The sequence below is a fragment of the Panthera uncia genome (genome assembly GCF_023721935.1).
Source record: "Panthera uncia isolate 11264 chromosome C1 unlocalized genomic scaffold, Puncia_PCG_1.0 HiC_scaffold_4, whole genome shotgun sequence".
NCBI classification, from domain to species: domain Eukaryota; kingdom Metazoa; phylum Chordata; class Mammalia; order Carnivora; family Felidae; genus Panthera; species Panthera uncia.
This window is the reverse complement of record NW_026057585.1, coordinates 88,775,126-88,790,632: the sequence shown is the minus strand read 5'-3', so window position 1 is coordinate 88,790,632 and position 15,507 is coordinate 88,775,126. Positions and strand designations below refer to the sequence as shown.

Here is a 15,507-nt window from a genome sequence, read left to right as displayed (position 1 = left end):
CACACGTTGACCAGAAGCTCAGACAGGCCATTTATAAAAGTCCTTGATTTCTTGACATGAAGGAAAGGCAAAACGATGACAGAATAATCCCAGCCGGTTGAGGAGCCAGTCTTTGAGAAAACTGGGAACCTTCAATGACAAGAAAGCTGGGCTTGGCCTCCCTGACCTTATCACCACAGACCCCAGCAGCCCCAGGCTCCTGAATGCCACTCCCTCTCTCAGGGCACATTTCCTGTCTCTAGGCCTTCATAAATGCTGTTCCCTTCTCCTAGGATGCTGTTCCTATGCCTCCCAGTCTAATCTACGCATCCATCCTTCAAGGCCAGGCTAAATTACCACCTCCGCTTTGAAGTCTTCCGGGACCCCCCACGAAGACATCTTTCTCTCCCACACATTCATACGACTTAATTTCTACCTTGTAGAGGACTAGAGATTTGGTCTTAATTATAGCCAAGAGAGTAAATGTCTCTACTCTCCTGCTTGAACCAAAGCTCCTTCAGGACAAAAACCAGCCTGAGTTTTCCCCCCTTATGTATATTTTAACCTTTAGACACGTCCCAATGCTGAGCAGCAGCTAGGATATTAATTAGACATTTACTAAAATATATTGAATTATAATAGTGGCTTAGAAGTCTGGGGACTCAATTTCTTATGGCTCGGCCCTCATCTCCTGTGATCCCCACAGGCAAGTCCCTTTCTGACTCTGGACCTCGATTTTCACATCTGTAAAATGGAAGGCAGTGATAGTATCTGTTTCATTGGGGGATTATTTGAACTTCTTATATTTATTTAACAAACACTATGTGCCAGGCACTGGACAAATATCATCTTCGTAACAACCCCATGAGATAGGTATTATAATTACTATCTCTGTTTCATAGAAGAGGAAGAAACGGGCAGGAGAATTTAATAGATAAAAGAGATAATGCAAGTGTGTGGCCCAGGGTACGTGCTAAATATATGGCAGTAACACGTTCATTTCTGTATAATAAAGGGTCTACAGAATCGGGGGAAATGTAGGGTATTTCCTCAGGGCCAGGCACATAGTAAGTGTTCCTCTAAATATTTGCTGCTTGGGGCGCCTGGGTGGCTCAGTCGGTTGAGCGTCTGACTTCGGCTCAGGTCGCGATCTCGCGGTCCGTGAGTTCGAGCCCCGCGTCGGGCTCTGGGCTGACGGCTCAGAGCCTGGAGCCTGCTTCCGATTCTGTGTCTCCCTCTCTCTCTGCCCCTCCCCTGTTCATGCTCTGTCTCTCTCTGTCTCAAAAATAAATAAATGTTAAAAAAAAAATTTTTTTTTAATTAAAAAATAAAATAAATAAATATTTGCTGCTAGATGAACTCAGTCTCAAATGTACCAATAATGGTCAGGACGACCCTAACTAAAGCCCTTGACCTGTCAGGCAGTGGCCACTGTCTTTACCATCAGAGCACATCCGTAGAGAACCCCTTTCCCGCCCCTTTCTTTCTCCAAGGATGGGAAGTAGGTAATGACTTTGGAGTGACCTCTGTCTAGCTGTGCTAATCCCATGGGTGAATGGAGATAAGAGAGTCTGATTAAGTCTCAAGGGCACAGAATACTCTTGACTTTCTCCAGTCCTGCCAGGGGCTTTGACATTCCTCTCCCCAGCTCCAGCCCAGCCCAAAAGAGGGCAAGAAGGAATAGAATTTGGGAAGAGAATGAACACGGATGGAGTTTCCACGCTAGCTCTCTCTCTGTGCCTCAATTTTCACAACTGTCAAATGACAGTAATTCTCACATCGCAGGGGTGGTTCTCAAGATCAGGTGAGACCACGTGTGTAAAGCAGAGGTTCTCCAGCTTTACTGTCCCCAAGGATCTCCTCAAGGATCTCTTGGCGATCCTGTTTACACACACGCTCCGATTCAGAAGGTTTGGGCGAGGCCCCGACTGCTGGAGCATGCACCATTCTTTGAGTGAGAACAGCACCTTGCATAGGTTATGATAAAAGTTAGCTCTGCTCTTTCTTCTAGAGATTTAATCCTTAAGAAACATCTCTAGGGGGCTGGGACCGTTATTTTGCCACTGATGACACTGAGGTCCATTGAGACTGAGTGACTCACCTCACGAGGCAAGAAAGAGGCAGAAATCAAGTCCGGGGATCCATCTTTCCCAGGCATCACGCCATCCCAAGCCCCACCCATAAGCAGTGGCCAGACACACAGAGCTGAGGACACAGCAGCCCTGCCCCTCAGCCGCATCGCCAGCCCCTGCTGGGCCAGCCAGGCTTCCGGGCAGGGCCCCAGGCTCCCCCAAAAGAGGCCCCGGGCCATCACTTTCCCTCCCCCCACCCCAGACAACTTCCAGCAGTCACCCCCTCCATCGCCTTATAAAGTGGCCAGAGCTGCTCCTCTCCAAGTTGCAGTTAATTTTATATGGACTGAATCCACTGTCATCTCGCTGCACCCTTAGCCTCATTGCTTCACACATTCCTTCTGGAGCAACATTACCTAATTTAACCATAGCCCCTGCTCTCCGGGACTCTCAAAATAGCAGCTGCCAGCGGGGAATACGCCCTAATGTTATCAAAATAAACAATTCTCCCTCCTCCCCCACTTAGTCTGCACCAACCTCAGGACCCAGCCCCTGGGAGTGGGGAACCAGCGGCTCGGAAACTGAGGGGGCCGGGGGGAGACCCAGAGAGCCTGCCAAAGCCCTGTTCTCTCCATCCACCCAGCTCTCTCGTATGCCCTCTTCAAACACGTTCCTGGGATCTCCCCATGCCCCGCCTCCCCTCATATCCCCCAGTCATGGGCCCAAAATCCATGGGTCGCTGCTGCCCTGGTTTTGCCCAAGACTGGGATTCAACTTTCACTTTCTCCTAATAACAAAAACTACAATAGTAACCATTTCTTCCATTCCCCGGGTATTCATTACCGGGTATTCACCTACTTTTCGCACGTTGGCCTGCTGACACCCGGGAAGCTGGGATTAGCGTTCTTTTGTTTCAGGTCACGAAAGGGGTGCTCAGAAAGGTGAAGCGACTCGCCCAGGGTCACACAGCCCAAAAGTGCCAGAGTTGGGGTGAGAAGCCAAGCCCGGCGGCCCCAAAGGCCCAGCCGTCATACCACCTTCTAGCTGGGACTCCCCTGCAGGGTCCGAGCCTCGGAGAGAAGGAGCACACGTGTTCTTACGTGCCAGAAGGAGCTTGCTCACCCGGTATATTACTGTAGGGTCTGCTTACGCGGCTGACACCAAACCACGGGGGCCTATTATGCCTAGCTCACATTTCACCCAGATCCTATGGGCCCTAAGTCTGTCCCCAGGGCCCCAGGGGCACAGGCTTGCCTGTCAATCTGTCTCCGAGACCCTGCCTCCTGCTCCCCACCCGTCCCGCCATGTGCCGCCGTGTGCCTTTGAGCTGGGCTACCACATTAAAGCAGGGAACACCCAAGCTGACATACCTTGGGCGCAACCGGTGGTTAACGAGCTGCAAGGGCGGGCCTCCCCGTCCCCGGCTGCCCAGAATAATCATTAACCGTGACAGAGCCGAGGCAGGAGCCCAGGCAGCGGCTGGGGTGCTGAGGCCCCTGGTGCTCGAGGGGGTGGCTTGGACCACCTGACTTCCTCCGCTGGCCACGAAAGCTCAACCTGGTATCACCAGGGCAGGCAGTCCAGCCAGTGCCGTGGGGGCACTTACAGAAGCCCGAGGTCTCTCTTCACTCACAGCCTGTCCTGCCCCGCTCCCCTCCCAGCACTATGAAGACCCCTAAGTGAAGAGCTGTAGACGGGAGGATGGACCCTGGGGCTTGGGGCCTTCTGAAAGGGTGGGGGCAGAACAAAATGGAGCCCCCAGGTTTACCTAGTACCAAGGACCAGAGGCAATTTTCAAACTAATGGTTCCTGTCATTTGTCAACTGTCTCTTCTGGCTGCAGGAGAGTTATATGATCTCTAGTCTTCACCAAAACCCTGTGGAAGACGGTATTACCAATCCCAGCTGACAGATGAGGCTCAGAGAGGTTAAGCCACCGGCCCAGCATCATAGAGCAGTCAGCGATGGAACTAGGGCAGGAGGCATAGCATAGCCGTGAGTCCTGCCAGGGCAAGAGCTGAGCCTTCTGGAAGATGGGATCTGGAGAAGGTACCTGAGGCCAGCAGGAGGCGGGATGGTGGGGGGTGGTGAGGAGGCTCTGGAGCAGTGAAGGGGGAGGGGTGGGACCTGCACCCCCCTCCCCCAGTTGTTCTCCATCCTCCTCTGTTTAGAGAATTCCCTTCAGTTGCTCAGGTGAAACGAAGGTGAGGCCCAGGCAGGCTGAAAGCTTTGATCTTATCACACATTCCTGCCCCAGCCACCCCTTCCCTTCTCCCCACCTCCCCCCACCCCCACCCCCCATCCAGGAGGTGGAAAACCAGGCTGACTTAACTCTTTCATCCCACTTCCTGAAACCAAATCCAGGCCAGAGCTGGTCTCTGCCTCCCTTCCTCTCTCCCGGGAGGGGCAAAAGAGGACCAAGGAGGAAAGCAGGAGCTTCAGACCCACCCTCCTCATTCAATGTCACAGAGCCCCAAACCTGAACTCTGTGTGCAGCTCTCATTTCTCCTAAATTAAAATCACCAGGGGCACCCGGGTGGCTCAGTCGGTTAAGCATCTCTGACTTCAGCTCGGGTCACGATCTCACGCTCCGTGAGTTCGAGCCCCGTGTCGGGCTCTGTGCGGACAGCTCGGAGCCTGGAGCCTGCTTCAGATTCTGTGTCTCCCTCTCTCTCTGCCCCTCCCCTGCTCATGCTCTGTCTCTCTCTGTCTCAAAAATAAATAAAAACATTAAAAAAAAATTTTTTTAAGTTAAAAAAAAAAGTCACCAGACACAGCATAAATAGCCCCTGTGCTTTTCCACATCCATGAGCTCATCTGAGGCTCACGACAAAACTGGCCTGCTCTCCTCTCCAGCCCTGTGGGTCTTCTCACCTGCCCCAGTCCAGGGGGAGCTGTGTCCCCCAGTCCCCTCTTCCCACAAGCTAATTTCAAGGGGAACAGACTGAAGTAACTGGAATAACAGATGGGGGCTAAGACAGAGTCACAAAGAGTCCAGCTATCTCCCAGAGATTGAGTGGCCCTGAAAACCTGCTCTTGTAGCCTCCTCCCCCACAACCCATGCCTTTTATCGACTAGTCCACCACCCAGCTGGTCTCCCTGTCAGACTATAAGCTCCATGAATCCGTGGCTGGTTATACCTAACCCAGGGCCTGGCGCAGAGCTGACACTCCATAAATGTTTGCTGAATGAACGAATCAGTGAATGGTCCCCTTTTGCATCTGGGGAAAATTAAGCTCAGGGAAGTTACAGGACTTGCCCCGGATCACACAGGCAGGGCCAGGAGGGGTCCAGGAATCTGTGGCCCTGAACCTAATGCCCATTCACTAAACATGGACAGCACCCCAGATGTTAGCTCAGCAGCAGGTACCCAAGGGGCACAGGGGTGAACCGATGCGGACAAACCCCTGCAGGTGTGATCCCGGGCCCACAGGAGAGGACAGGTTAGGAGGTCTAAGGGAGCAGGCAGCCATGTCCTCCATCTGGCTCCCCGCTGCAGGGCCTGGCACCCGTGGGCTGGTAGCAACCATGAAGGAAGGCATGGGATTGGCAACATGGTAGGCTGTGCAAGGTGGCTACCTCCCCAGGCTCCAAAGAATGGAATACCACCATCTCTTGAGGGGAAGCTACCAGCTTTCTCCAAGAACTCGACGTTCTGTTCCTCTGAGTTGGCAGGAGGCCGAAGAGAAAGAGCAGAGTCCATTTTGTGGGTAGAAAAATCAAAGCCCAGGAAAGATGGTCAGTAGTTGGCTGGCAGCTAAGTGGAGGCCCAGGCCCTGACCTCCTGCCTCCTGGTCTGGCCAGGTAAAGGGTGGGGGACTGGGATGGATAGCAGCTATCTCGGTGGCTTCCTCTCATTCTTTTCCTCCGTGTTAATGACTCCAGCAGCAGGCCAGGGCCTTCCTGCCCACACACTTGACAACAATGTGAATCTAGAGACGACGGGGATGCACGACTTCTGGACCCTTGCCCCAGACGCCTTCTTGCTCCACCAGCCAAATCCTCTGCTTGCTCTGCGAGCCCCGCTTCCTCCAGAAAGCCTTCCAGATACCTCAAGCCGAACTGATCTTCCCCTTCCCTGGCAGTCTGCTCCTGCCTGCACTTCGAGTTGCACTGGGTGCTTATGGTTCATGGGTCCTGCCTCCCCAAGACCTAGAGATCCTGGAGAGAAGGGACCCTGCCTCTAATTTCTTGCAGGAGGACGGACAGAGGTGGATTCAGCTCCTACCTTCCTCTGCACATGGCTGTGTGATCTTGGGCAAGTCACTGCTCTCCACTGAGCTGTTTCCCATGAGAAATGGAGGTATATTCCCAACTACATGGGAGAGTAGACAATGCAGATAAAACACCTATAACACAATGTCTAGCACACAGTAGGTCCTCAGGCAATGAATGAATGAATGAATGAATGAATGAATGAATTCCTGACTCTTCCACTGCACAAGGATGCTCAAATGACACAGTTTGGGACTCACACGTAGATTACGCTCCCAGCCGGGGCACGAGGTTCTGTGCCCTGTGTTTCACCAGGACTGAGGCGGGCACACGGATGGCTCAGAGCAGGCCCCACTTGGCAAAAATTCACTTAACTCCAAATGGCAAAACCTGCAGGCCCCATAAGGAGCTTGGGATGTGACTGAGAAGGATCCAGGTTCTCAAGGGTCTCAATCCCAGGGAAAGCCAAATCCATTTCCCGACGGAATGTTATCATTAAGTTGGGATGGAGGCCAAGGGGCAAAAGGCACCCAAATCTGTGAAGTAGGAGCTGGATAAGCCCACATGGCAGATACGTGGTTTTCTGTACCCTCCGCCAAGACCAGCCCGGTTCACCTCCTCCATGTAGCCTGTCGTGACTACACTAGGCCTCCCAGACTGCCCCTTCTCTACACCCAACAGGCTGGATCCACTGGGAGAGGGATGACGACTTTGGAGGCAGACAACCTGGGCTCCCCTCCCAGCTGTGACACGTACTAGATGGATGAATTGAGCCAGCCGTTCCCCTGCTGTGCCTCAGTTTCTCCCTCTGCAAAATGGAGATAAGAAGGCCAACCTCAAGATTGCTGGGAGCATCATATGCAACAATGCCTGGAGGGAGAGAGCTCCGTGTGTGGCTTGTTTCAAGAGAAGATGGGTTTTTTTTTTTTTTTTAGCGTTTATTTTTGAGAGACAGAGAGAGAGTGCAAGTGGGGGAAGGGCTGAGAGACACACACAGAACTTGAAGCAGGCTCCAAGCTCTGAGCTGTCAGCACAGAGCCCAAAACAGGGCTCGAACTCATGAGCCGCGAGATCATGACCTGAGCCAAAGTCGGACGCTTAACCGACTGAGCCACCCAAGCACCCAGAGAGGGTGGCGGTTTTTAATCAAGAGAAGGCATGTGTGCTCACTGAGCACTAGCTGACAATCTAGGTGCCTGAGGTCACTGGGGAGGAGAACTTGGAGGACCCAGGGCAGAGTAGACACTGGTCTGTCCTCAGGAAACTCCTAGGTCTCTGTTCTTCTGGCCCAAGGGTCACAGGAAAGCAAACAGCAGAGGAGGGAGAAAAGCCTGTTAAGTGACAGAGGCCACTGGGGCTAGGATTTATGAAGCCAGAATTTCAATCCATCCAGCCCAGTGAGGCATCCAAGAAGAGGCATGATCCCAGTTCGCAACTATTTGAAAACTGGAACCGCCAAACAAGGAGAGGGGATGAGTCAGCTGGGGTGAGGGGGGGGAAGCCAGCGGCAGCAGGATGTGGGGCCAGAGCTGGCTCCTTGGGGGTGAGCATGGGGAAGGCAGGGAAGGGAGAGGCGGGGGCAGAGACCCAGAGGTGGGCTGGGAAGGGGCCAGAGGCAGCTGGGAATTCCCAGCCCCATGCCAGGAGACCATCTGTGGGGTCACCCGAGGCCACCTCTCAAGTCCTCCCCCTGCCCAGCCCCAGGCTGCTTCCCCCTCCCCAAACTGGGACTGGGGAAAAGATGGGGAAAGACGCCAGACGTGACAAAATGAGACACCTGGACGTGAGGCACCCTAGTGGGGAAGGGGCAGGTCTCAGCAGCCCAAGGCACAGGGTGGAGGGAGAGGTCACCATGCACTTGTGAGTCTCTTTCCCTTAGCCCAAAGGGGTCAGAACTAGGGCTGTGCAGCCCCACAACCCTGGCAAGTGACCTGCTGCAGGCTCCCTCGGGGCTCCCCGGGCAAGGTCTTATCTCCTCGAGTGCGGGCCCAAAGGAGAGTGGGGCTGGGACAGGGTCCCGGGAAGCCCCCTGGCCACTCCCTTTAAGATGCATGGACATCCTCTCTGCACCCATGGGAGCCACACGGCCACGCCTCTGGTTGCTCAGAGCCCAACTGCACACATCTGGGAAGGGGACAACGCGTCCACAGGCCCCAGCCTTTCCCAGGCCACACCCCGGGGTGTGCCCCCCTCCTGCTCCCCCACCAGGAAGGAACAATCAGGGTGGAAGGGTGGACTCTGTCCTGCAGCTGCGGCCTCAGTGGGGGAAGGGGGGCAGTGACAGATCAGATGCAGTTCCATCCAGGGCTCCTGGACTGAGAAAGAGGAGAGGAGCAATGGCTTCCATCTGCTTGGTCAGTGCGGGGTCTGGGTCAACAGCTGGCAGCAGTTCTGATCAGGAAAAGTGTGCCCTGCTGGGCACCGGGAACCCGCAGTCAAATGTCGCTCCGGCTTAGCCCTCAGCAGGAACGATACTAACACAACAGCTCCATTTGTCAAACACCAATTCCACTGCGCACAGCAAGCCAGGGGCGTCTGCAGGGCCTCGTGTCCACCAGGGAAACAAGCATCATGATCCCTACTTCTGACCCGAGGCTCAGAGAGATGAAGGAACTTGCCCAAGGTCACACAGCCAGTTGGGCCGCACTAAGACTTGAAGGCAGGGCCCTTTAAGCCCACACTTTCCCTCGATCACAGGACCCAAGAGAAAGGGGTTCCAAGTCCAGTGAGGACACAGACAGGCGGAAGATGGCAGTGTGGGCACCCCAGCTTGCCCCACATGCTCCGGGTCTCAGCACAGTGCAGTGGCAGGGAAGGACAGCTGCCCTGTGCCCATGGGCCAAAGCAGCCCCTTCTCAATCCTCTGCAAGGAGCCTGGGCCTTATTGACTGGCCGGCTTCTCCCAAGGCCATTGATTTATTCACTGGATAAATGTTCACCTACTATTGCTGGGCACTGGGCAAATTGCACTGAATAAAATCTGAGTCTATGTCCTCATGGAGCGTCCATGCTAAACTGGGGGGAAGGCGGTAAATTCTAAATAAACGGACAAATACCTAAGCATGAGCTCAGGCCGTGGGGTTCTAAGGAACCAGCCGGCAGCTCCTTAGATGCATCCTCAGCAAGACGTCCCCCCCCACCACACACACACACCTGCTCCACAGGCCAGTGCAGAGGCCCCAGCTCGGGCTGGGTGTGCGTGGGGTGCTGCTGACTGCCCCCCCTCTGAGTCCGCCCCCCTGCTGCCCCCATCCCTATGCCCGCCCCCTCCAACACACCCTGGAGTTTTCCCATCTCAATTAGTGGCTGCTCCTTCTGGAGATGCTCACGCCAAAGACCGTGGAGACTTCCCAGACTCCTCTCTTTCTGTCCCGCCCCTTCCCCAATCCATCAGCAATTTCCTGTCAGCCCTACCTTCTAGATACACTCAGGATTCGGCCGCCTCGTCCCAACTTCATCGCTCTGGTAGGAGTTCCCATGGTCTCTGGCCTGGATCTCGGCTTGCTTGCTTTTGCCCTTGACCCTCCGCATTCTCTTCTCTGCACGGCAACTAGAGTGACCCCTCATCTCACTCAGAAGCAAAGGCCTTCTCGTGGCCCGGGCTCGGCACATCAGCCACGCTCCCCCCGACCCATGCCACATCGGCCTCCTTGTTTTCCGCAGGTATGCTGGACGCATCCAGGCCTTTCCATTAGCTATTCCCTCGGCCCTTTCCCTAGGTACCTGCATGCTTCTGTTCAAGCGTCATCTTATCAGAGGCTTTTCCTGATCCCTCATCACTCTGTACCCTCTTCCCGGCTTTATTTTTTTCATCTGAGCGCTTACTGCCCTCCGACATATTATATTTATTATCTGTCTTCCCACACGAGCTATAATGCAAGTAACACGAGGGGAGGGAATTTGACTTTTTGTTCTCTGCTGTAACCTCGGCGCCTAGAACCCCATCAGGTACTTAGAAGATACTCGATAATCCTTGTTGAATACATTCTACATCTACCACACACCTGTAGGGGACTTTAGTTCATGGGATATTTAATCACATACATCAGCGGTCCGTTCATTCATTCAACACACACTGCAAGCCTTTGTGCACCAGATAGACGCCCCCCTAAAATCCAGAGAACAGAGAAGCAGGGTGCCCTCCTCCACGCCTCAGGGAAAGGGCTCCGGGAGGTAGTCGGGAGCTGGTCCTAAGGACACGTCAGGGAGGCCACAGGGATGTTCCTAGGTCCCTGCGACTCTGGCACAGGTGGGCGTGGGGAAAGGTGGGGAGGGTGGGTTCTGGGGGCCGCCGACACTTGAAAGCCTCACATTCCCAGGCCTCAAAGAGCCGCCTTGTTCCCAGGGCTTACGTGATGGTGCCCCTAGCCCAGCCACCCCCAGCAGCCATGAGCCGCTCCCCTCTCAAGGCCACTATTGACACGGACCCAACACCAGCAGTGAGGCTGGCGTCTCCCCGCAAATCGAGTTCCACACATTCTTCTAGGTTTCAGTCAGCCAGCTCTGGGCGCTGGGGCGGCCAGCAGGCCAGGGCCAGGCCCTGGGAGCAGGAGGGGGCAGCAGGGCCAAAGGGGCCAAGGCCTGGATTGGGGCAACATGCCAGCTGGGTAGGATCCTCAGCCCAGCCTCCCTCTTCCCGGCAGGAGGGAGATGGGGGCAAGACCAGGGTCGGCCCTGGGGGGAGGGGGCATTGTGCTCACCATATCCTTGGGAAGCTGCTGGGGGATGGGGTCAAGTTCGCCCATTCTTCTTCTAGCCTGACCTCTCACATCTGGGATGGACTGGGGTGGGGAGCAAAAGGCCAGAGCTGAGAGCCCTTCCTGCACCTCCCAAGTGGCTTGAGGGTCCAGAATCTATGTCTGGCTTCCAAGTGGCCTCTGAATCATGGCTCTGTATCTTTCCACATCTTGGGCAGCCTTTCTGACTCTCCTGAGATTCTCGCCCCAAGGCCAAGCAGCCTGGGAACCTCTGCAGACTCGCCCTAAACCTTGAGCCCCCAGGCGCCAACCAGGGAACCCAGTGAGGGCTCCATGCAAGGCACCTAGCCTTCTTCCCCCTCACTCCCCACACAGGGTAGGGCCCAGCCTGGCCCACTTGGGCCTTCAAGCTTTGGGAGTAATTCGACAGTTTATAGGATCTCAGGGAAAACTTGACGAGGAGACTAATTAAGAAACCTACAAACGAACGGGTAGTCCCATAAATGACTGCCCTGGAGTTAAGTCTCTCTAGGCTCCTGCCAGGATAGGCATCCCCAGGAGGCCCCAGGATACTGAGGCATGCTCATCCTGAGTACCTCTGTCCCCGAAGCCAGACCTGAATACTCCTTGTCTGAGGGAGCCTCTGCACTACCTCAGACCTGAGTTCTTACTTTTATCAACATCGGTGACAACGGTTTGATTCACATCTACTGCCTGCTACAAACAAGTGAGATAGGACTCAGAGTGGCGAGGAGAGCTTTGTCTGGCGTCAAAGCCTGGCTCATGGTACCACTGAGTATGTGTGTACTGTGAGCCACTGGGCAAGTTATGCAACCTCTCTGTGCCTCGATGTCCTCTGCTTAGAGAATGGGGACCACACTACTAGCTATGGTTTAATGCATTCAACAGATATATTGACTGAGCACTTACTACCTGCCAGGTGCTAAAGACAGAGCAGCAGAACAAAAACGCACAAGGTCCTGCTGTCATGGAGCTTAAATTGGTGATGGGGGGCAGGGAGGAGAGAGAGAACTAAGTAAACAAATACATGTCAGATAGTGACAAGAAAGAAAAAGCAGTGTAAGGGGACAGAGTATGTTGGGCAGAATAGTCAGAGACTTGAAGGAAGACAGGCAGAGGGTCATGTAAATATTTGAGGGACAAATGTTCTAGGTAGAAGGAACAGCAGATGCAAAGGCCCTGAGGTGGCAGTGTGTTTGGCATATCCGGGAAACAAAGACCAGTGTCACTAGAGTGAGTAAGCAAGGGGAAAGTTGGCAAGAGGAGAGATTGTAGAGGGAGTGGGGGAGGCCAGATCCCAAAGGGCCTTGTGGACTATATCAGGTCAGGGGTGTGGGTCTGATGGTGAGCAACGCGGGGAATGCTGGGAGATTCTGAGCAGGGGAATGACATGGGAGAATTTGTTGAGAAACTTTGTGCCTGGCAAACTGTAGGCACTCGACAAGTGTTAACTATCCATATTATTTTGTTATCATATGACCTGGCACCCTAGCACCTCCCTCCCTACCACCTCAAGCCCTCAACCCAGTCACCTTCTGCCACCTTCCTTTCACCCTGTCTTCCAGGCTGCGCCTCAGACCCACGGATCCCAACTTGCCTGTGTTCAGCCTGAGAACAGGCCCGGGCCAAGCCAGGCGGGGGCCACTACTCCCCACACACAGGGAGCGGGGCCATCTCTGCCCCTTCCAGCCTCCGCCTCCCTCTATGACCTATAGCCCTCCCTCTGGAAATCCCCAAGGCACACTCGTTACAACCCCTTCCCACCAGCAAGTCTGGGGCAAGGGGAGGGGGCATGCAGAGCATGCCAGTTATGTCCAGGGGAGTCTGAGATGGTGCTACCCCTGAGGGAAGGGGAGGCTCCTCCATTTCCTGCCCGCCCACAGTCTCCCTGGTGAGGAAACCCAGGCGAGGCAGGAAACAGGTATCTCAGTGACTTCCCTCCGCAGCCCTGGAAAACACCGTAATCACGGCAGCCCCCTCAAGATTCCGGTCTCCTGGCAGGACTGGCCCCAAGAAAGGAAAGGCTAAGGTCCCAGCAGGAAGAAAAGGGGTCAGCAGGCCAAGGCAGGCGCTGAGTCACCCGGGCCTGGCCCCCACCCCCAGCAAGCCTCTCCACCTCCTCTGAACTGAAATTACTCCCACACTTAATCACAGACCACCGCTTCCTGTCTCCTGCCCCCAGGGAGGTCTTGAGCTCCCTAAGGACCACCTTACCTTCGCTTGTGTCCTATCCTCACCCATGCACTGTTGGCTTGTGGATGTGAACCAAAGGGTGGAAAAGATAAAGGGCAGTGGGCGAAGAAGAGCCCAAGGCTTGCTGGGGCACTGGGTTAGGAGCCTGATGTCATTTAAAAAATGTACCACGAACTCCTTACCCCATTTTACAGATGCGGAAACTGAATGCTCAGGAAGAAGAAACTGCCTCAGATCACAGGCTAGAAAATGATAGAGCTGGGATTCAGCTTTTGTGGGTCCATGAGACTCCAGAAGCCAAGATCTTTCCAGCTCTCCACCATCAGCCGGGGGGTGGGACACTGAAGACCTCGGTGTGGTTGCTGACAAGACCATAATCCCACAGGATTGGAACTGCCTATTTACCCATCTCAGTTCTGGGAAAGCAAAGACAGGACCTATTCTTGCTCACCCGTAAACCCCAGCCAGATGCGCTGGTATGCAGTAGGTGCTTAGCAATATCTGCCGAATGAATGAACCCTTGAACCCCCACTGACTGTCATGGAACGCTGCTCAATGAAGATATGTTGAATGAACAAGTGAATGAGATGATTGGCTGCAATCTGGAATTTCTGTTGAAATTCCTCCCGCACACAGCAAATAGCTCCACCCTCCTCCTCACTCTGACCACTGTAGAACCCAGCATTCAGGAGCCCCTCCGCAGAGGCAGAGCTGGGGGAGTTTCAGAAAAGGAAGACATCCCATGTGCTAGGTCGGTGCCTACTTTTTTGGAAAAGTAAAGATCAAGTTCAGATGGGGACTGGGAAGCACCTGGTTGGGCCCTGCTGGATGTGCAGGGGTGAGAGGCTGAGAGAGGGGATTAAGGAAGCCCTGCAGACAGGGAGTGGGGGAGGAGAGTTGCTAGGTGGGCGGGGCAAGAGAGCTGAGGGGTCAGGTCTGGGGTGAGGGCTAAGCACAGACGTGAGATAGAGGTGGCAGGGATACAGTCACTGGGTGAACACCGGCTTAGAAAAGCCCCTCTCTTGGCTCTGAGAAGGGGAGGGAAGAGGGCAGTGGCAGGGACAGGGACCACCTAAGATCACCTCAAAGAGGGTGGGGGTGGCTCTGTGGTTCACCAGGGCAGGCCCAGTTCCCCAAAAGTGCCCCCACCCACATCTGCCACCAGCGGCCTGCCCACTGCCCCTGCCCCACCCTTCTCGAGTTCACTCAGGTCCTCAGAGCGTCTTCTGGCCAAGCATTCTTTCCCTCTGCATGGGCCCATCCAAGCTCAGAGCCGGGAACCGGGCTGTAATGGCAGGCCTCCCCTGCACCTGAGGACCCGGGAAGAGGCCAGTGGGAGACAGACCCACTGAATATCCGCCACTTAACAGGCCAAGCACCAGGCACTTTCATGCGCCTTCCATCCAGTCCTGCCAACCACCTTCAAGCTATATGTACTTGGAGGTCATGCATTTTGAGTTCCCTTTGGCCTTGTGGGCTGGTCTCAGAAAGGTTAACTAGCTTGCCGGAGGTCACACAGCTACTCCAGAAAAGGACAGGGATGGATTCAAGCCCTGGGCTGCAGGACTCCAAGGCCTGTGGGTGTTCCACACAAACCTCAGCTGTGTCCGAAGTGGTTCTTTACTTGTGCCTGCCTGGTTACTAGCTCCCCAACGGGCCAGACGGCCTGGTAAAGTTCCAGTGAGGATTGATAGGCTCCCCATCACCAGAGAGTGCCCCCTTTCCAAGTTGGCACAGAGAGGGGTGCCCTTGCCCCGCCAAGTTCCCGCCCTGCTCGAAGTTTCTCCGCCTGGTCCTCAGGAATGGCAGGCCGGGCCATGCCTAGAGCGACTGGGAGACTCGGCAACGTGGCCGGGCGACCCATGGGCTCTCCCGCGGGCCGGCCCCGCCCCCGACCCCACGCAAGGTTCCCTGGACGCCCCTCGGGACTGCCCCACCGCGGAGGGTGGCGCCGGCCTGTGCCTGCCCGGGGTCCCTGGCGGGCGCCGCAATCCCGAGCCAGAGTCCCAGCCAAGTTGGCGGGCGCGGCGAGCGGGGCCCGGGGCGCCCCCCGCCCCGCACACTCACCGCGAGCAGCCGCCCGTGCAGCAGCAGCGCCAGCAACAGCGCGCCCGCCGCCCGCTGTCCCATGGCCCGGCCGGCTCCGCTCGCTCTCTCGCTCGGCGCCCGCCCGAAGCCGCCCGCTCTCCAGCCTGCGGAGTCCTCGGGACCGCGCGGCCCGCTCCCGCCGCCCCCACCCCTCCCGCCGCTCGCCCGCCCCGCCCCGCCCCGCCCCACCCCGCCCCGGGATTGCGGCGCCCGCCAGGGACCCCGGGCAGGCACAGGCCGGCG

General features: G+C 55.6%; 1 protein-coding gene and 1 non-coding gene across 2 annotated transcripts in view; one reads left to right on the top strand and one right to left on the bottom strand.

Annotated features, from left to right (window-relative positions):
* Nucleotides 1-15,410, bottom strand: part of HSPG2 (heparan sulfate proteoglycan 2) — a 99,711-nt gene extending 84,301 nt beyond the window's left edge. The window contains 1 exon segment of the mRNA XM_049617868.1: nt 15,244-15,410. Coding sequence (XP_049473825.1) covers nt 15,244-15,306 — 63 coding nt within the window. The 5' untranslated portion in view covers nt 15,307-15,410.
* TRNAR-UCG (transfer RNA arginine (anticodon UCG)) lies at nt 1,081-1,165 on the top strand. The gene has a single exon. It is a non-coding gene; the product is annotated as a tRNA-Arg (tRNA).
* Nucleotides 15,411-15,507: the final 97 nt, after the last annotated feature.